The 21,392-nt window shown below is 47.8% G+C and overlaps 2 protein-coding genes across 4 annotated transcripts in view; one reads left to right on the top strand and one right to left on the bottom strand.

Annotated features, from left to right (window-relative positions):
* Positions 1-15,962: 15,962 nt before the first annotated feature.
* TMEM185B (transmembrane protein 185B) lies at positions 15,963-17,712 on the bottom strand. 2 transcript variants are annotated; one of them, XM_090279286.1, is made up of 2 exons: positions 17,175-17,712; positions 15,963-17,084 (listed from the first exon to the last, which is right to left on the bottom strand). In XM_090279286.1, exons 1-2 carry the CDS (start codon positions 17,675-17,677, stop codon positions 16,625-16,627), a joined length of 963 nt encoding a protein of 320 aa, XP_090135412.1. In that variant the 5' UTR covers positions 17,678-17,712; the 3' UTR covers positions 15,963-16,624. The 2 variants fall into 2 exon arrangements, with proteins under 2 accessions (XP_090135412.1, XP_090135403.1); XM_090279277.1 differs by having other exon boundaries at positions 15,963-17,712.
* Positions 17,713-18,267: 555 nt separating this feature from the next.
* The window catches only part of RALB (RAS like proto-oncogene B), a 96,430-nt gene continuing 93,305 nt past the window's right edge, over positions 18,268-21,392 (top strand). The window contains exon 1 of one of the 2 annotated variants that reach the window (XM_090279312.1): positions 18,268-18,401. Coding sequence is in view for 1 of the 2 variants with exons in the window: in XM_090279293.1 (XP_090135419.1) it covers positions 18,475-18,515 (41 nt within the window). In the remaining variant the exon portion in view is untranslated. Of the gene's footprint in view, positions 18,402-18,451; positions 18,516-21,392 lie in introns of those variants that run through there. The other variant, XM_090279293.1, reaches the window with a different exon arrangement.

Here is a 21,392-nt window from a genome sequence, read left to right as displayed (position 1 = left end):
GCTGACCTTCAGTAGGTCTCAAAACAGAGAGTATGCTGGGGTGAGACCTGCAGGTTTAACCTGGGCCTTGAAGGCATGGCCAGATTCCAGAAGTTGCCATCATTAGCAAAAGGGTGGGGCTGATGGTAACCTGGAAGAGGAGCTTTGAGGGCAGCTCCTCCATTTTCTTCGTGCACTGAAGGGTATGGTGGTATGTGTGACATGGCTCCTCTGGCACTTCTGCAAACAAGATGCAATCCACTACCTGAATTCTTTGCTTGGTCACAGAGTCCTTCCTCTCCACATCACCAGCCTAATAATAGAAGCTGAATTTACCTGGATGGGATTTGCAAAAAGACCTCCTGACCCAAAATAGTTCCACTGGAGGGCAACCCAGTGACCTGAGGTTCCTAGTCACAGAGTGTTCCTCAGGTGATGGTGTCTCACCTGCAGGGGACCTCAGGTAAAATATAAACTGTCTGCAAAGGGGACAGGTGGTGTTTGGGGCCAGCAGTGAATTCCTCTGTCCGGCAGGCGCTCCCCACTCAGCATGCTGTGAGCAGATGCTGCCCAGGGATTTGAGGGAGCAGAAGGTAGCAGAGAAGCTCAGCCTCACTCACCCCACTGCTGCCCCATGCCAGGGAGGGAAATCCTGAGAGGAGTGCAGGGTCCCCAGACAAGACAGGCTTGGAGAAACGTGGCTCTTACAGTTGAGAGGGTCTCCCCAGACTAACAGAAATCCTGCTGCTCACTCGTCCCTAAGGTGGGGCCGCTTACCGTGACCCTTCCTGTAGGGGCTGAACTGTGTCCTCCCAACAGACCTGTTCAAGTCCTAACCCCCAGGCCTGGGATTATGATGTTATTTGGAATGGGGTCTTCGAAGATGTAATCAAGTTAAGGTGAGGTCCTACTGGATTTGGGGTCTTTATAAAAAAAAAAGGAGACAGAGGCTTGGACATGGAGATACAGGCACACAGGGAAGGCCATGTGATTGTTATCCGAGAAACCCTGGTTCTTCTTGTCAGTGCAGTAAAGAATTACAGATCAGTGAGCCTATTAGCATGCGTGCCAAGTTTATTAATGAATGGGAGAGCAAAAGCAAGGGTGGCCAAAGGTCGAGATGGCAAGCTTGCCCTAAGGTGGCCAGAGGCCGGGTGGTCAGGGGCACGCCTCCCAACACCCCCTCCCGTATGGCGAAAGTGCCAAGAGAGCCAAGAAAGTGAGTCCTTTGTTCTGAGGACTTACATAGTTGGGATAGGGAATAGGGTGAAGAAGTTACATATTGATTGACAGATAAACGTGGTGCTAGCTTTTCGGGACTGGGGCTTGAATACCCAATATTGACGGGTTTCTTCCTTTAGGCACTATGGGCCCTTTCCTGCCTTTCGGGCCTTGGAATATGAACAGTTTCAAAGGTTTCCCTTCCCAGACAGTGGGAACAATACATAGAATTCCAAGTACTTTTCTCCTCCCGTGCTAACGTAATGTTTCTTGTGATACTGTTACAGAGAGAAAGGGCGTTCTTTCACGTGGTGCCTTGGTGTAAAACCCAACAACTAGTGTTGAGGAAAATAGTTCTTTATTTACAGTATTCCAACCTGGGGAGGGCAGTGAGCACTTCAGCTCAGAGCCCTGTTCGCCCATGGGACCCAGCACTTCCCTTGCTCCCCAGAAGGCTAGAAGCCAAAAACATGCCCAGAAATTCCCCATCCCTTATCTGTCAGCTGACTCCTTCAGTATCTGTGGTACAATGTCATCAGCCTCCATATAACAGTCCAGGAAAACATGTGTCATGTTGCACTGGATCTCGCATGGTTCTCTTTCTGCCCTTTCAAAGCCGCATGGATCTCTTCACTGTCCTCTTTGCAAACCACATGGAGTTCCTTCTCCTCTCTCTAAAATGGTTGCCACCTTATTTTTAAATCCCTGATTGTGGCCTGTGACAGCGTGGGCGTGGTGACAGGTTCTGACCATTCACAGAAACTTGCGCAGGCCCCATACCCTCTTTCCTCACTATTCTGTGATCAAAACCCCTCCCATCTCCTTGGGGCCTTAGAAGAGCCAAAGCTATTTACATAAAAAAGACACTAGCTACCAGCTATAGATGATATGCAAAGACATCTTGAAAGCTGTCCTTTTACCCCCCAACCCGGAGGGTCTGGGGATTTTGGGGGACCCTGCTCTGTAACAATACTGGAACACCTGGCAATATTACTAGACCAGGCCCAGGACTGCTGGGTTAGCAGATGAGATATGTCTTTTTTGCTTCTATCCTCCTCTATTAAGTTCTTTTTAGATTGCAATGGGGAGGGTCCTGCCTTTATTTTCCCTCTGCTACTCATTCTACTGTAACATGATGATGGAAACAGAAATTGGAGAAAAGCATCTAAAAGCTGCAGAATGTGAATGATTGCCAGAAGCCACTTGGAGTTAGAAGAAAGGTGAGGAAAATTCTTCCCTGGAGCCTTCAGAGGAAGCATGGCTCTATCTACACCTTGACTTTGGACTTCTAGCTTCCAGAACTGTGAAAGAATAAGTCTCTGTTTTAAGACACCCAGTTTGGGTACTTTGTTATGGCCACCACAAAATACTAATATGCTCACATCAAATGTGAGCTGCCTTTGGCTGTGCCTCTGTTTCTTGTCCTGGTAACCAGGCTTTGGGGGTCTGTCAGTGAGTCACCCGGCTCTCCAGGGTGGTGTTCACACCAAAAGTTTCCTTCTCTCACTCAAGAATTGTTGAACAACTGCTGGGCTCCAGGCACAGTGGCGTATATACGTGAACAAAGGCAGGGCCAGCCGACACTCCAGCGGGAAGAGGAGAGTGAGTGAGAGCCTGGGAGGTCATGGCCTAGGCCACAGTCAGCCACGTGTGTGCACCTGCAGGCGAAGGGTCAGCCAGCTAGAGGGGACACCTGTGGGCTGGAGGGTATGCCCGTGGGAGTGCCTGATTGGGAGCTCACCAGGGTTCCCAGCCCCCAACACTGAGGTGGCTGGCTTACTGCCCACAGTGGTGGCCACTGTGGTGATCTTACAAAGTTGATCCTGAATGAAAAAAATGGCTATGGAGTAAACCTGACAAGCTCAGGGGGGTTTTGTGGCAGGTCTGACAATGTCAGTGACTGAAAATAACCACACGAGATGGTTTGATCGCAAATTCCTAATTGGTAAGGTCATGATGGGTAATCACATCCCAGGCCTACAGCTTGCTTTGCGAAGGTCAGTCTTTACATTAAGTGAGTTCTGTCCATTGTTTTTTGTACTTCTGGGATAACATACCTTTGAAAGAGCAGAGTAGTTTTCTTTTTTAGACCCCTTGGAGGCACAAGCACTGGCATCAGAGTACAGGAACATTAAAGTATTAGACCACAGAACCCCTGGTTGTTATCTTGTTCCCTGTATCCTATCTCTATGTGCTGTAAATGTTTGTTATGAACTATTCTGTCCCCACCAATGTAAAAGAAAAGAAGTATGCATTTCTCCATTTTGCTTTTTATCTAACTTTATTTTTTAAATTCTTTTTATTTTTAAGTGTATATATATATAAAGATTTATATATATAGATTTATATATATGTATATAAAGATTCTATTTATTAATTTTTAGAGAGTGGGAAAAGGAGGGAGAACGAGAGGGGGAGAAACATCAATGTGTGGTTGCCTCTAGCACACCCCCAATTGGGGACCTGGCCTGTTATCCAGGCATGTGCCCTGACAGGGAATCAAACCAGCAACCCTTTGGTTCACAGGTCAGCACTCAATCCACTGAGCCACACCAGCCAGGGCTAAGTATATTTTATTGATTATGCTGTTACAGTTGTCCTAATTTTTTTCTTTTGCCCCTCTCTGCCCTATATCCCCCCCCTTCCAGCAACCCCTGCCCTCAACCTTTAGTTCATGTCCATGGGTCCTGCATGTAAGTTCTTTGGCTTCACCTTTTCCTATACTATTCTTAACACCCCGCTCTCTATTTTGTACCTACCAATCATGCTTCTTAATCCCTGTACTATTTCCCCATTTTACCCCTTCCCCCTCCCAGCTGATAACCCTCCAAATGATCTCCATACCTATGATTCTGTTCCTGTTCTGGTTGTTTGGTTTGTTTTTGTATTTACTTTTAGTTGTGAGTTTGTTGTTTTAATGTTCATAATATTGATCTTCTTTTTCTTAAATGAGTCTCTTTAACATTTTGTATAATAATGGCTTGGTGATGATGAACGCCTTTAGCTTTACCTTGTCTGGGAAGCACTTTATCTGCCCTCCCATTTTAAATGATAGCTTTGCTTTAAGAGTAATCTTGGTCATAGGTCCTTGCCTTTCATTACTTTGAATACTTCTTGCCAGTTCCTTCTTGCCTGCAAAGTTTCTTTTGAGAAATCAGCTGATAGTCTTATAGAAACCCCTTTGTAGGTAACTCTATGCTTTTCTCTTGCTGCTTTTAAGATTCTCTCTTTATCTTTAGGCTTTGACATTTTAATTATTATGTGTCTTGATGTGTTCCTCTTTGGGTCCAACTTGTTTGGAACTCTGTGCTTCCTGGACTTGTGTGTCTATTTCTTTCACCAAATTAGGGAAGTTTTCTTTCATTATTTTTTCAAATAAGGTTTCAATTTCTTGCTCTTGCTCTTCCTCTTCTCCTTCTGGCATTCTTATGAGTCATAAGTTAGCATGTTTAAAGTTGTCCCAGAGGTTCCCAATCCTCTCCTTGTTATTTTTCAATTCTTATTTCTTCTTTCTGTTCTCGTTGAATTTTATTTCTTTCTTTTGTCCCAAATTTTTTATTTGAATACTGGCTTTCCTCCCATCTTGTTGCTTCCCTGTATATTTTTCTTTATTTCACTTGGTATAACCTTCACTACTTCATTTTGTGGCCATACTCAATCATTTCTCTGAGCATCCTGATCACCAGTGTTTTTAACTGTGTATCTGATTGGTTGGCTATCTCCATTTCTTTTAGTTCTTTTTCTGGAGTTTTGATCTGTTCTTTCATTTGGGCCATATTTCTTTGCCTCCTCAATTTGACAACCTTCCTGTGTTTTTTTTCTGTCCATTGGGTAGAGCTGCTTTGACTCTGGATCTTCGTAGAGTGGTCCAAATTAGTAGATGTCCTATAGGGCCCAGTGGCACAATTTCCCCCATACCCTAGCTGGGTACTCAAGGTTCACCCTTTGTGTGGGCTGAGTACACTCTCCTCTTGTAGCTGAGCCTAGTTGCTGTTGGCAAATCAATTGGAGGAATTTACCAAGGCCAGTCAACTGCAAGAACTGGCTGTGACCCCTGACCACCAACATGCACCCTCTGTGGAGGACCAGCTGTGTATAGGCAGGGTGCTGGTACTCTGATGTGGTCTGCAGCTGCCCACTCGGTGGGCTGGTCCTGGGGTTTCCTGGTGGTGAAGTCCATGATCAACCCCTCCCTGTATTGTGCCCTGGGCACCCTGCCTGAACTATAAAACAATCTGAGATGGCTTCTACTTGTACTGGGATTGGAGATTCCCAGGCACAGCCAAGCTGTGAATCTAAGCTGTCTGCTGGTAGTGCTGAGCTTGTCTGCTGGTAGTGCGGACCTTGGAGCTCACTGAGACCAGCTGTTGCTTGTTTGATAAGATCTAGGAAGTTGTGAAACAAGAGCTAGTCATTCATATGGAAAAGCAGCTTGGGTGGGCCCTTAAATTGGGTGGGGCGGAGTCTCTGGGGATCTCAATGGTGGGTCAAACAATGTTAGCCAGGTTGATGGAGTCTCAGATATGGCACCAGTCTGCCAGCTCTGTAGGCAGAGGGTTTAGAAAAGAGACAATGGCTTCTGCTGGCCTTGATGCCAGATACTTCACTTCCTCCCTGTATACCACTGGTGCCTTTCAAGTGCTACCCCAGTGCTGGAGCTCAGAGGGAGTGTGTCTGAGTAGGTGAGTCTGTGTGTGGGTTCTTTAAGAGGGACTGCTTGGGGTTCCAGCAGCCTCCTCCACTGACTCAATCCCCACTGGTTTTTGCTGCCAGAAGTTGTGAGAACTTATCTTCCTAGCACTGGAAGCCTCGTCTGGGGGGTCTGGTGTGGGGCTAGGACTCTTCACTCCTGAAATATCCCTCCTGAATTTTTATCTACCACATGCGGGTGAGAAACCAACCCATTCCGTGTCTGTGCCCCACCTACCTGTCTGGATGGATGTGGTTTCTTTAATTCCATAGTTGTCATACTTCCATTCAGCTGGATTTCTGATGGTTCTGGTTGACGATTGTTCTAAATTTTAGTTGTAATTTTGATGTGTTTGTGCAAAGAGGTGAGCCTTGTCTGTCTAGGCCACCATTTTGTTTCCATTTTGCTTTTTATCAAATCCCAGAGATTTCTTCACTTTGCTCTCTCCCACTTCCTTACTCTATCACCAATGTATTTTATGTACCTTCCTTACATTTCTCTTTTGAGTCTAAATGTATAAAATAAACTGAAAAACTGACATTCTCTGGAGCATTTTCTCAGTCCACTGAGATCTTGCAATCAGGCATATTCTCAAAATTTTGACTCAAATCAAGTCCCATAAAACTTCTCTATAAGTAGATGGGTACTCTTTCATCTATGTCCCCAAGGCTCAGGCAGGTCAGTGGCCTGTCTTGGGTCAACAGATCTGGGGGGAAGCTAAGCCCTGCGCTCCTGCTCCTGACCAGAGCTCTTCCAAGACCTTTGTTTGGCTCTGGAATGGTGGAGATGAGTTCTGATAGCCACACCTGTGTGATTTCCAAATGCCAAAGTGAATGGAAGGGCACAAGCTAGTCTGCACCAGACTTCACTCTTTCTGACTCTCAGAAAGGGCTGATAACCATCTCTGCCACTTTCTCCAGAGCCTAAACAAACCTGCTTCAAGGACTCAGAAGCAGTGTGTTTTGGGGTGTGGCCAACACCAGCAGCGCTTGTGAGAATCTGGGGCTTTCAGGGTGGGCTCAGGGTCTTGGAAGTAATGAGGTGGATAGTGTTAGGTTTTGGGGGGTCAGCAGAGGTAGAGAAGGCCAGTAGCCAAATGTTGAACAAGATGATTTATTGAGTATGCCACATGGTGGGTCTTGGAGTCAGATGCCAGACTCCAAGGTCAGGGCGGGGTGAGTTTTAAGGACTTCTGTGGCTTGGAATGCAGAAACAGCATAGGATAGGCTAAATTGCCTCCTTATTTGGCTAGCAGGTTTCTGATTGGCCCATTTTCAACCTCCTGATAGCCGCCTGAGTCTAGGGCATCTAGGGGTGGGGAGAGGAAGGTGAATTGCTTCCTGGCGGGCTTTCATTTAGAATGGCGGGCTTCAAAATTGCAGGCTTCTTCCTCACAGAGAGGAGAGCCTCTCTGAGATACTGAATGCAGGCTGCATGGGCTGGCCAGCTGCCTCAGGTATGACACAGGTGACTTGGTGGCTATTTTTGGTCAGAGGAAGGAAGGCTGGTGAGGGAACAGAAGGGAAGCCTGAGACAGGACCCAGGGTCTGGGGGTCTTGGTGGGGGCTGCTGCTGCCCTCCACCCTCCATGTGGTAGTCTCTGATTGAAAACAGCTTCACCTCCCCCACTAGGAAGTATTCCTGAATTGTTTCCCCACCTCACCCTTTGGATCACATCTCAAACTCAGCCTGCCCTAAGTTCCTCATTTTTCCTCCCACCTCCCAAGCTTTTATCAGATCTTCACAAAAAATGTCTCTCATACCTTTCCCTTTCTCCTTTACTCACTGTCCCTGGAACAACTGTGCTTTGTCAAGATTCAAAATTCCTCACCTTTCTGAATATTCAAGTTAGATGCACTCGTTGTACAGAAAAGTAAAACAATAAAGTGCCTGGACCAGTGTTTTATTTCCTTCCAGTATGTTTCCTATGAATGTTTTAAAAATTGTTGGTTTCCAGCATTTCCTTCCCTGCCCACCTCCAACTTAGTACCATATTGAATTTTCTTAAACTCTGAAAATTCTTTGTAAAACATCTCTTTAAGAAATAGCAATTTAATATTCTGGCCTCTGAATGTATAATATATTTAACTAATACCCAATTCTTGGGCATTTAGATTCTTTCCAATTTTTTTTTTTTTGTTGTGGCAGAATGACCTTTTAAAACATAAATCTGCTTAAATTTTTTGGCAGTTTCCATGGCCTTTGGATACTAAAGTTCAACATTCTGCCCACGAGGCCAGTCTTGATCAGCTACCTGCTTCCATTCCCTGGCTCCTGCCCTCTCCCAACCCTGGATCCCTCCCAAGGACCATGGAAGGACCCTGAGTGGCCCTCCCCTGCCTGCTGGCCCAGTTTTCTTGTTCCCCAGCTTCACGTCATGGCTCAGGGGCCTCGCAGTCCTCCCCAGCCTGTTAGCATGGGCTCACGGCAGCACGCCCTTGCTGGTGCCTCAGTCTGTGTCCCACTCCCCCCTGACAGAATGAGAGAGGAGCCTCTGGGAAAGGTTTTCTTCCTAGATCAAAAGACACAAACAGGGGAACTACTGCTCCTCTGCACCGGCCATCACCTGTATGTCACCTGGAATGGTCTGTATGTGACACCTGCAGCTGTGTCTGGGGTCTCTGGAGGCAGATCTCACCAGCAGCTGAGGATGAGAATATCACAGCAGAATCACAGAAGGCTGCCTTCCTTGGTGAATCGTTGATCAGGGGACTCTGTTCAATGATCATTCTGCCTCTGGATTTCTTATGACATAACTTACTGTTTAAGTCACTACTAATTATCTTCAAGGCTTCCTGACAGATCTTTCCTCTTTCTCTGCATGGCCTCAGACCTGCCTATGCTGAGACACCTCCACATTTTGATCAGGCTGGCCCGGCTCATACTTGAGCACCAGTCCCCCTTCCTCCTGTGACAGCCCCCTGAGGCCTGCTGGGTTTCAGGTCATCCCTTCCTGCTCTCCCCAGCATCTGTATCACTGTGTCTGTATCAGCTCTCAGGCCTGGGTGCTGTGGGGATAAACGGGAAGTTCTGAGTGGCCACCTCTCAATTTGTGGTGAGCCTACTTGTATAATAGAAACTCACTTCTGTCTCCCTTTGTCTTTCTTTTCTGTGAGTCTCCTTTACTACTCACACAGAATACTTCACTCTGACACTTCTGGTCACCAAAACTGTGAAGGTTTTTCCCCACATTAAGCAATTCTCTGTGAAAGCTGCTGGGTGTCCTACAATTCAACTCAATTCTCACACCATCTACCCACAGACAGCACCGGATCCCACTGGGTAAGGTCTCAGTCTCACGTCAGATGCCACTCGCAAGTCCATGTTATTATCTGTGCTTCTGGTTAATCGGCTATAGATGGCAGGTTCCAATGACCCCCTCTTTGGGTTCAATTAATTTACTAGAGCGGCCCACAGAACTCAGGGAAACATGTTTACCAGTTTATTAAAGAATGTGATAAAGGATACACATGAAGGTCCAGTTGAAGAGATGCATAGCATCAGGTCTGGGAGGGTTCTGAGTCCTGGAACTTCTGTCCCTGTGGAGCAGGGGTGCATCACTGTCCTGTTGTGGATGTGTTCACCAGCCTGGAAGCTCTCTGAACCCTGCACTACTGGGATTTCATGGAGGCTTCCTCATGTAGGCATTGTCAATAATTAGCTCCATTTCCAGCCTCTCTTCTGTCTCAAGAGGATGGGAGCAGGGACTGAACATTCTAAGCTTCTAACTGTAGTTTGGTCTTTCTGGTGATGAGCCCCATTCAGTGTCCCACCCAGAGTCACATTATTGAACAAGAGATGTACTCTTATCACTTAGGAATCTACAAGGGATTTAGGAGCCTGTGCCAGAAGCTTGGAGCAGTGACCAATATATGTGTTTTCTGTTATCTCACATCTGGGTACCACCACTGCCCTTGGTACAGAGTAGGAGCTCAGAAAATGTGAGCTGAGTGAATGTGAGGCTTGTTCCTTGCCTTTGGGCCGTCTGTGCTTCATATGCACAATGGGGTGAATTCCGCCCCCCTCAAATTAATAAATTGAAGTCCTACCTCCAAACGTGATAGTAGTTGGAAATAGGGTCTTTGGAAGGTAGGTAATTAGTTTTAGATGACGTCATGAAGGTGGGGCTCCCCTGATGGAATTAGTGCCCTTATAAGAAGAGACACAGAGAGCTTTCTTCCTCTCTCTCTCTCTCTCTCTCTCTCTCTCTCTCTCTCTCTCTCTCTGCCTGTGGGGATACAGTGAGAGGTGGCCTGCAAGCCAGAAAGAGAGCTCTCACCAGAATCTGACCATGCTGGCACACTGACCTTGGCCTTCCAGCCTCCCAAACTGAAAAATAAATGTGTATGGTAACTAAATACCATACCCAGGTTATGGTATTTTGTTATGGCAGCCTAAGCTGACTGACAGTATGTTTTTGGCACGTGGCTGACTGTCACCTTGTGGTGTGTGGGCACGAACTCCTGAGGAAGGGGTCTGCACCTTCTTCCTTTTGGGCCTTTCCCTTCCTCAGATCCCCAGGGCTGGCACAGGCCACCAGTAGAGCACTGGGTAGCCTGCAAGGCTCCTCAAGCAAGGTGACATCTCAGGCAAGGCCCTGTCTCCCACTCATGACTTCTGCCTGAAGCTTCTTGGGAAGATAATGGCTGTTGGATAGATGATTCCAGACTGGATGTTCCAATCCTGTTTGGCCACCCAAGGCTGGGGCTTGGGTCAAGGTGGCCAGAGCCTTGATCTGCCAGTTCTTGGGAGGGTGCCTGACATGTTTAGAGCCCTTGTCACAGCATGCACCTCTGGGTAGGGCAAAGTCTGGCCTGGTCCTCAGGGTAAGCCAGACCAGGCTCAGGTGTCCTGTCCAAGGGGACAAGAGCTGGTCTGGTACCAAGGACGAAGTGGGAGACTAAGCAGAGCTGAAATGGAGAGAAGGGCAAGCCAGGCCTTGAGAAAGGGCCTTAAATGATGTTCAAAATATTTAGCAACCAGAACAGCACCCCTCCACACCACGCCCACACACACCACCACCACCACCACCACCAGGGAGTCCTGTCATTAAATTTTCTGGAAAGTGGGAGATCAGGGTTTAGAGAAACAGGTCAGGGCAGCCCTATCTGGGTATCAGCACTGCCCTGGGGCTATTGTCACAAAGGGGGAGGAGGGGGGCCCAGACTTTGTTCTCATTGGTGGCTGGTTGTCTAGTGTGGGTATGGGTTGCGGGGGAGGGAAGAGGAACTGGCTTCCTGAAAATGTCTCACTCAGACTGGTGGAGGAGTCCGACTTTCCACTCTACTTGATGCCTTTCATTAAAGCCCGTTAAGACCAGGTCAAAAGCCAGTGGCGGAGAGGGGAGGGGCTTCAGCCATGTATGACCCCTAGAGAGCTGCTGAGGCCAAGGTGAGGCCTGCAGAAAGCTGGTGACGCTGGGGAGTATGGGCTGGCCCTTGTCCAGGAGGGCAGGGTTTGGCATGGGACAAGAAATGTGAGGGACCACGTGATCTCAGATTCTGCACAAGAGTGTTGCTGATTTCCCGGGGGAAAGCATGAAACCCATAAATGTCTGGCTGTTGCTGAGCACTGGGCACAGGGTTAGAGGAGAGTGATACACACAGGGGAGGAGCAGAAGCAGAGGGCCTGGGCAGGGAAGTAGAGGGGAGCCAGAGGGGAGCCACAGAGCTCTGAGCTGTTGTGGAGAGGTTTTAAAACCACTTCCCCTTCCCTGCCCTGCCCTTTTGTGAAACTATTTAGCAAACAAGACATCCTGAAAACACAGACTGAGGGTGGCCTGTGGGCTCTGGGGGGAGTGACTGTCCATCCCTATTTTCTCTTGGTAGTCAGGACCAGTCAGCTAGCCAGCACCACCACCCCTTTTGAAGGGCTGTCTTGGGAAAATAGTGTTGCTGCCGCAAAATGAAGGGACGCAGGGCCAGAATCCAGGAGGCCCCTAGGCCCCTCTAAGTTCTAGTTGAAATTAAGTGAGAGACAGACACCAGCAGGACCAGAAAAGGCCCCAGGGCCTTTTCCTCAGGGCCCCAGGAAGGAAGGTGTGTGAGATACCCCACTGGGTTAAATAACCCACCCAACAAAGGTGCTGGTGGAGGACAATGGAGTGTCCTCTTCTCTCAGAAGACAAAGATATTCCATGATCTGTTACAATAAGGATAGTGGTCTATCATTTTTTTCTTTCCTGGTATGTCATATGGATTTTAATATATTTCACCAAATTCTAATTTTCTTTCCTCTTTCCCCCCACTATAATATAGGGCAGCAGGACCTCTTTAACTCTTAATAATTGTTGTAGACCTCAATGAGCTTCTGTTTACATGAATTATAGCAATGTCTCCCATGGTAGAAGTTAAAGCCAATAGCTTTTAAAAATGTATTAATTCATTTAAAAAAACAATACATCCATTACATATTCATTTTTATAAAATTGAAAATAACCATATTTTCCCCCCAAAGAAACAAACTAGTGAATAGAAGAGTGACGTCAGTTTTGCATCTTTGCAAAGCTTTAACGTCTGGCTTAATAAGACAGCAGTTGCATTCTCTTATCTGCTTGTGCATTCAATCTGTTGCAGTAAGTTGTCTTGGTTAAAGAATACAAAGAGAGTTGGCTTCCGCCAGAAGTGCAGGTGGAGAAGGGCTTTGAGGACTCCAAGAGTTTGTGGACTGCACTTTGGAGGCCTACTCTAGTAGTTTGCTTTAAGTCACACATTCTAGAATATATGGAGAGAACCATGACAAAACTAGAGGAGGAAGAGACAGCTCCAAATGTCCTAGATTAAGAGTTGGATGTAGTTGATGAAGCAGTTCAGGACTGTCTCCCTTCCCCCTTTGGGAAGGGGCAAGCCACTGTTCAGTTGTGAGGCTAGTCGTTGGATGCCTGATGGAGAGAATTTCTGTTGTGTAGTATGGGAAGGATGTACGTCAGGCAGCCAAGGGACTTGGTGTAACATATTTCTGTCATTTTCTTTGGTTATCCAGCACCTGAACACACTTCCTTTTTGGGCAAATCCTCTATGAGTGCGTTCTGGCAGAGTCCTGCGTCCTCCTCCTCGAGCTAAAAAAACAAGATAATCTCCTCTCACACTCCGGAAGCTGCAGAATGAATGCATTCCTGAGGTCTCCCAATCATATCCTCCTTCCTGGTAATACTTTAATCTCCGGCTCATGGTAGAGACAACAGAGGTATAAATGGCAGTAGGGATGACACTCATGGAACTTACTATTTATGTGGCAGTGTCATGCAACCCCACCAGTGGTCCCCAAGGTATGACCTTGTCTGGCTTTCTGGCTACACAACTTCTCAGTCCGTGTGCTCATTGAGCTGGACCCCAGCCTTCCTGTCAGGCTGTAAGCCACTTGCATCTTTCTGACAGTTTACTAAGTTGGGCGTGTCATATGCCATCCAGACCACTGAGGGGGGCTGGCTGGGAAGACCTGCCTCCTCCCTTATCTAGTGTGCTGCCCAGGCCTGTCTATAGACTGCTTCTTCCTTGTTTCCCAGAGCCTCCTGCCCAGATGCCCAGGCTTGACCTTTTCAAGGCATCCTGCAGCCCCCAGAGCAGCACTGGGGACAGCACTGTCATGAAACTCTCCTGTGTAGTGCCTCTCAAAAGGGTCTGAATGCAGTCTTCCTCATCTTGCCTCAAATTTCCTGTGGCCTCCCCCTGCCCCAGATTCCTTTCTAACGATTATTACAATAATAAGCAATTAACTTCCAACAATCACAGAATTTTGTTTAAGAGGGGAGAAATCATTCATGACCAACCAGATTTTATTGCTTTCCTGTCTTTAAAACTATTTTGCAACATCTGTGCAGACTGTATTACTGTTCCTTGGGCATATGTTGGCCCACCCCACTGTGTCGGAGTTGGCCTTGTGCTTTGGCCAACAGAGCGAGCACACTTGACACACATCACATGTGAGCAGGTGCTATATTTGTGCTTGCAGGATTTGGCTTGACCTCTTGTGCTTCTGTTACGAGAAAGAACATGCCGCAGGGAACACTACTTCTTCGCCTGGAACCCAAAATAGAATACAGATGCCTATGGAGATCTAGATTAGACCCACAGCCTATAGTGTAACCACTGCAACCAACTTGTAGACCCGAGAGCGAGAGTTTGTTAATTGTGGACCACTGAGACTTCTGAAGTTATCTTGCAGCAAAATATGACTAATACATCATCATACAAGAGAAACTAGTTACAGAATTTGACACATGCTAAATACTGTGAACAGTCAGAGGTTCATGGTAATTAGGTAAATCCCCAGGCACACTGAGACTGTACTAATTTGCAGACTAAACAACTTTCTTGAGGCAGGAAAGAGGTCTGACAGGGGATGACCTGTACTTACATTCAGGCATGGGCTCTCCAACACTAGGCCACGTTGGGGTAGAGGAGGTAAGGCAGGTCAGGTTAGGAGAGATTATCCAGGTCCTAACAAGCCCCTAGCCTGACACTGTGGCCAGGAGGTACTGGTGATCCCATCCTGCCCCCAGATCTGCCCATCGACTCCTCCAGAAACCTCCTCTTCCACTGTTAAAGGTCACATAAGAATAAGTCTGTGTCTGAGATATTTGTGGATGGAGGGGAGATTGGGGGACCTGGGTTCCAAGAAACAAAGATGGGGAGTCTGAAGTTCCAGGTGAAGGTCACCCAGAGGCCTGTAACATCCTTCCATGCATTTTGCATACCTTACTCTTGGCTTGTTACCCAGCCCACAAGTAGGCTGCTGGGATCAGCCCTATCTTCCTGCCACTTTTTTTTTTTAATTTAAATTTTATTTATTTCTGAGAGAGAGGAAAAGAAGGGAGAAAGAAAGGGAGAGAAACATTGGTCAGCTGCCTCTCCCACACCCCAAACTGGAGACCTGGTCTGCAAACCAGACATGTGCCTTGACAGGAAATCAAACTGTGACCTTTCAATTCACAGGCCAGTGCTCAATCCACTAAGCCACACCTGCCAGGGCATCTTCTTGCCACTTTTAATTGCACTTTGTGCATGTGAGCAGCCACATCTGAATTGCTCTCCAATGTATCTGCACTTCCTAGCACTATGTCTGGCTCAGAGTAGGTAGATGTTCAATTAATATTCAAGAAAATGAATGAACGAACCCTTGTTTATAAAATGTTATATCCATTGCAGTTCAGGCCTGCTTCCCACGTTCTGACAGCTGGTGTAAACGGACAGCGTGTGCATGTGACCTTGGCTCAGTCTTGGCTGACTACATGGAGCTGCAGCACCCTCAGGCTTTCAGGTACCCAGGGTGGGCTTTTATTGCTACCATTTGTTGCTAGCATGCCCCCTCAGCAGCTAACTTATTTACATAATTCAGATGGAGACCAATTTAGATCATTTTTACTAGGTTGGTAATAAAAATGAATTCCCTCCTGTCTTCTCCCCAGTAATAATATTAATACTCCTTTTTATTTTAACCTCCATTGGTTCTTAGAAGAACATTCCCTCCCAGAATCTGGTTTTTAACTTTCTGATTCCCTGGCTATCACCAGTATTTACAGAAACATTAAACAAAATTTAGTCAAAACAAAACAAAATACCCAAACTATTATTTTCCTGTTGCTGACATATCAAAAAATTTGGACCTTAAAATACTACCTGACCCTGTTGGCCATTTCTGCTTAAGGCCGCTATCTCAAGTTTTCCAATAACAAGTAGTACTTTATATTATGGCCAACTAATACTATAATATTCTTAGAAATGCACAAACCACTTGCTGCTTACTTCAGTTGTTTCTGAACAGGTATTACTACCTGTGTGGGAAAATTCAAGGTGCTAAGTGTCACTATAGGGCCTGGCACCACACTGGGGCATGTCACCTGTTCCCAAAGGATGGTGGCTCCTTCTCCTAAGAAAGAACTTAAAAAAAACTGTTCAGACTGAGTCATCTAATGCCTGAGTATTAAGATCCTTGGGATTTTCAATCTCTATATTTATGCCTAGTACTTTGATCCTAAACTGGGTACATGTGAACGGTTTACGCAATCTTTAAGAACTGTAATAGACATGTAGCTGCACATATAAACTTAAAAAAAATACTTTAACATGATACATTGTACTGCATAGAACTATAATTCAATATAATATATTACATTGCTAAAAGAGTCATATAAATATCATATATGCATGGATTCACTGCCTTAGAAAAATTCTATTAGGCTATCAAAGACCAGAATCAGCAAAGCTCAAAGAAAAACTATTTTAACAGTAGGAACACTAAAAATAACAACTATGAGGTTTATAAACAAGAAATGGAAGAGACTTCTTTACATTTGCTATCAATTATGTCACAACAGGCACAATCTGAAATACAATTTTAGGCTAGCAGTGTATAAAAATACTTTTTATAACAATATTTTTCATAGTTGTAGTACCACTTAAAAAACAAACAAATCCTAGCTGTAGTTATTCCATTTGAGGACCTACTAAAACAATTCAACTTACAGCTCCCAACTAGCTCTTTAGGCACCCACCTGGACAGCAAATTCTCTCACGCGTCACACATGCCACTATATATTCATATAACCCCAAACATCTATGGCGAATACTGATGAATCATTGCTGGATCTCAAACTCCAACAAGGCATGAGATGATGGTGTTTGAAGCCTGTTTTCAGTTCTAGGTTTGGGACAGATACAAAAAGGCAAAAATAAGGTGGATTTTGGATGTGTGTGTCTGATTTCTAAATACATATGGGCACTCCCGAAGTCAAGTTTAATCTGGCATATCAATATTTAACTTGGGTGGTGGGGGAACATATTTTCCAGGGCTCTGGGTTATGACTACCCTGGCCTTCTTTCCAAACATTGGAGCAATTTTAGGAGCATCTGGAACAGATGTTTCTTCAGCATCTTCACTATCTTCATGATGCAGATCATATGAAATGTTCCCATATTCTCTTAAAAATGGGAAAATTTCAAGCAGAAACTGACAGAAATCTCTGCGAATACCAAACCACCAATGGTTGCCCCCTTTTCGCCTAAATGTAGTGGCCATTAAAGTTATTAATGAAAGCCAAAGAGGGACAAATATGGAGATATAAGAAAATGTATTGTGGCCATCCAATCTGTGAACAAGCAGAACCTCAAAAGTGAGCAGAGGCACGACAATCGTGATCCAGCTGATGGCCATGGTCACATGAGTTCTCCGCTGTTCGGCCACCACATCCAGAGACCTAAGGAACAGGAGGGACCAGACAATGTAATAGAGGACGACCAGGCAGAGGAATGACATGAGGATCCAGAGGGGTACGAACACCACCAACCACGGCCAGTGTATAATCCTGTCCAGCCTCAGGGCGATGAAGATGAACTGCAGGATGTTGACGGAGCACAGGATCTCCAGTTCGAGTGACCTATCATGTCGAAAGCCCCACACGCAGGCAGCCACGGACACGGGGGAAACGAAGAAGAGTGGCATGAAGACCAGCAACCAGAAGTGAGTCCCTCTCTCCACCCTATCGCAGACCAGGACTTCGAACATGAGCAGCAGCAGATGGATGCCCACGGCGATCAACATAGCTTTGAACTCCACGCAGGTCTCTCCATCGGTGCGGTAGCGAGGGTTTCGGGCCCAAACGCCCGCACCCACCGAGGCACCTGCGACGACAAGGAGCTTCCACAGCCATATGGGGACGAAGACGGCCCAGTAGCTCCACTGGATGATGCCATCCAGGCGGAGGGGCAGCAGCACCGAGAAGAGCAACAGGCAGGTGTAGATGAGAAACTTACTCGGGTTGAAGTCTTGGAACAGGCCCCTGGGGTTCATGGTGAAGCCGCTGCTTGCCCACCGGGGCCTGCGTCTCCAACACTTCCCAGGCCTGCCGCCTTCCGCACCAGGCCTGCGTCACTTCTAGGTGGGTAGTGGCAGGCGGTGGCCAAGCCGAGTTCGCTACCAGCAGCACCGAGAAGCTAGGGCACGTGCGCACGAGGTCACGTGGACCGGCAAACCGCGCGGCGGCACGTGGCGTGCCGCCCTCACTCTCCCAGCTACCCGCGGGCCCCTGACGGCGGTGTCTCAGAGGCGGGCGCTGCTTCGGCCCCCGCTGCCGTCCGCCTTCACTCCATACCTACTTTAAAGGCCGTTACTACGTGTGGCGCGAGCAGGGACGGGGGCGGACGGCTTCGGCACGGGGCCTGGCGCGCTCCTGAATCCGCAGGCCGGCCCGTTGGCAGTCAGCGGGCCGCCACCGCTCGTGAACGCTTCCTGATTATGCAGGGTGCAGCGGGGCAACAGTGAGCTCACATCCTCTCGGCGTCCCAGGGGCGGGGCCCGGGCGGGGGCGGGGCCCAGGCGGACCGGAAGCCGGGGGGGCGGGGCCCGGCCCACCTAGTGTACCTTACTCTTCGCGGCTGCCGGCCCAGGCGCTCAGTGTCCGGCGGTGGGGCTCCAGCGCTGGTACTGCAGAGGCAGAGGGGTAGCAGCATGGGCGCGAGTCATCACGCGTTGGCCAGAGAAGTGTGGGAGTTTGTGACCGAGGGAGTGGATGAGGGTAACTGAATGCGTGGGGCGGTGTGCCTGTGTGAAGGTGTGTGCAAATCAAGCGGTGGGTTTGTCCCTGATTCATGGAAGGAGGCCAGTGTGGGGAATCAATGCACGGAGGAAGGTGAGGGGCTTTGCCTGCAATAGATGGCTTCCAGGGCTGAACTTCATTTGCTGGCTTAGCAGACAGTTCTCAGGCTGCCTACGAAATACCTTAGGCAGAGCGCCTGGGCGGCACCTGTGCTTGTACCAGCCCCTTTCACCTCAGATGTGGAAGCGGATGTGGGGGAAAGTGCTAGACTCTGCAGGGCTGCTAAGTAAGATTTGGGGGAGCAGTAGAGGAAACTACATTGAAAGAGCAGGTGCTTCCTGCCCCAGGTCACTCAACTGGTTAGGACTCAAATTCGGGGCTCGACTTTATGCCCCTAATCCTCATTTGGCTTATTTGGCCCTGCCCCAGTCTGATTCTTGCAGAACAAGGTTAGGAAAAGAGCACTAAACCAGAGCTTAAGAAATGTGGATTCTAGTCCAGGTCTTGACACTCAACCAGCTGAGAAACCTGGGAAAATTCACCCCCTTCTGTCTTGGCCTCAGTTTCCTGAGTTATTAAATTGGGGGCCAGCCTGAGTGGCCTCCAAGGGCCAACAGTGTTGCTGCAGGTCTGTGATGTAGAGCACCACCCCTCTGGCCAGCAGAGCAGACCCTGGAGGCCTCCTCCCTCTCTTCTCCACTCTTCCCATGCTCAGGGGAACCCTGTTGCTCTCCTTTCTGCCTCTCAGCCCCAACCTGTCCCATGCAATTCCATTCCCTGCAGTGGGTATGGAGTGCCAACAGTAGTTCGCTCAGATGGGGGACCCATCAGAGGAACATATCTTGTGTCAGGGGCTCTTTGGGGTAACAAAGAAGGGCTTCCCAAGATAGAAATGGGGGCCTTGGTCCAGACCCAGGAGCTGGCTTTCCCTTGGCCAATGTCAGCAAGATGTTCAGGATGCGTGGTGTGGAGTGAACAGTCTTAACCCTCATAGATCTCCCCACAACTTCTCCAGCTTCCATCTTACCCTGGAGCAGTTGGATAGTCCTGGGGAAGGGACTTCCAGCCGAATGAGCCCTGCCAGTTCCCAGGGTTCAGATCTTATGGATTCCAAAGAATCCCTTGGGAGATGTTGTGGGAAAATATTAGCCAAGCGAGGCTCCAGCCTTCTGCCCTCATTCCCTTCCTTCTATCCAGAGTTGCTTTAGTCCATTTTACATATGGATTTTTCTTTTACTATATTAATTAGGGATTTGTCAGCTAAAAATAATTTAAAATTCAAAACCCCTGTACCAGTCCAACTATGTAAAGGGCTAATAAAAGCATGTAGGATTGTTCTGAGTATTAGATGAATCAATACACAGAAAGCACTTTGTATTTCCAGAAGTGGGAGCAATTAATACGACCACACTGGGGAAACTAAAGCCCAAGGCAGGCAGAGGCCTGGCAGCAGCCCCACAGGAAGGCTGCCACAGAGCAAGGTCCTCTGGATCCTCTTGGAACACTCAGAAATCCTCCCCAGTCTTTTTGTAGCCAGACAACCCCAGGGCCTCTGCTGCCAGCTTCCTGCCAGATGGGAGTTTGGAGTGTGTTTTCTCATCTCAGGGTCTTCATTTAAAATAAGTGGCCCTGGCTGGCATGGCTCAGTGGATTGAGTGCCGGCCTGCGAACCAAAGTCACTGGTTCGATCCCTAGTCAGGGCACATGCCTGGGTTGCAGGCCAGGTCCCCCGTTGGGGGGGGTGGTGTGAGAGGCAACCACACATTGATGTTTCTCTCCCTCTCCTCCTCCCTCTCTCTCAAAAAATAAATAAAATATTTTAAAACAAGGGCCTGGTTCTCCTCATCCAGGAAGGGTTTGTGTGGTGGCCTGTCACAATGTGATGTACCCCTGCTGCACTACTCCTGGGGGAGGTCAGAGTCTGCTTCTGGGGTTGTGCCAAAGCCACAGGTAGAGAGGGCTTCTGTCTGCCATCCCCTCTGCTGGCTTTCCCATGCCCGCAGGCCTGGACCCAGTTCTGTACACTGAACACTGTTCTTTGCTGTTTTCCCTGGTGTGATCAGTCTCTCAGGGGCCTGCCTTTGTCTTTATATTTACTTTTAAAGCTCACATGGACTGTTTGCTCTGTACCAGGTGCTGATCCAACTGCCCAAGAGGCTGGTACACAAACCAGTGTTGATTTGTTGATTTACAGAGGGACTGTAGGGGTGTTGGAGCTCCAGTCCACCAGCGCAGGTTTGCCTGTACCCAGATTCAGGGTGCATGAGCTTCTGAGCTGTCTCCCCAATGTTTAACATCCTCAGTCCCAACTTCCCTTTCTAACCTGAGAGGTCCTCCTGGGCTGGCCCTAGTCCACCTGTTGGCTAAGTCCCTTTCTGCCAACCTGCTGACCTGTTCTCCACATTCCTAGCTTTGCTGTTTGCTCAGAAGTGGCCCACCTCCACCTAGCCTCTCCTTCCTGGACCACCAAGACCCAAGACAGGGCTTAGGCTCTGGGAAATCTGCTCGACATCTGGTGGACTGGTTACTCTCTGACCTATTTCACTGGGTTGAGTCTGTTTGGCCATCTGAATTCAGTTCCCTGGAGTTGTAGATCTGAGCTTCCCATTTCCTTGCTGCTTATCAGCTGAGAGTCAGTCTCAGCCACCCACATTTTCTGGCCCTCTTCAAAGCCACCGATGGTGGTCAAGTCCTCATGCTTTTGACCCTTCTGCTACATCTTCTGCATTTTCTGTTTTTAAGGGCTCATGTGATTACTTGGGTAAAGCCAGATAACCCAGGATAATGTATCTTCAGGTTGGCCTGTTAGTAACTGTAATCCTGTCTACAAAGTCCCTTCGCAGCAGTATCTCTATTAGTGTTTGACTGAATAACCTGGGGAGATAGGTGGGAACGCTGGGGCAGCATTAACATTCTGCTCAGTAGCGGCTGTTAGGCCCGCACAGCTCTTAATACCCCGAGCTTGGAGAC

This window comes from Furipterus horrens, unplaced genomic scaffold (assembly GCF_987537825.1).
Source record: "Furipterus horrens unplaced genomic scaffold, mFurHor1.1.pri manual_scaffold_1, whole genome shotgun sequence".
NCBI classification, from domain to species: Eukaryota; Metazoa; Chordata; class Mammalia; order Chiroptera; family Furipteridae; genus Furipterus; species Furipterus horrens.
This window is presented reverse-complemented; position numbering and strand designations above follow the sequence as displayed.

What these genes read in the sequence shown, in the direction of transcription:
- TMEM185B (XM_090279277.1), bottom strand. Translation starts at nt 17,677, where the DNA reads ATGAACCCCAGGGGCCTGTTCCAAGACTTCAACCCGAGTAAGTTTCTC.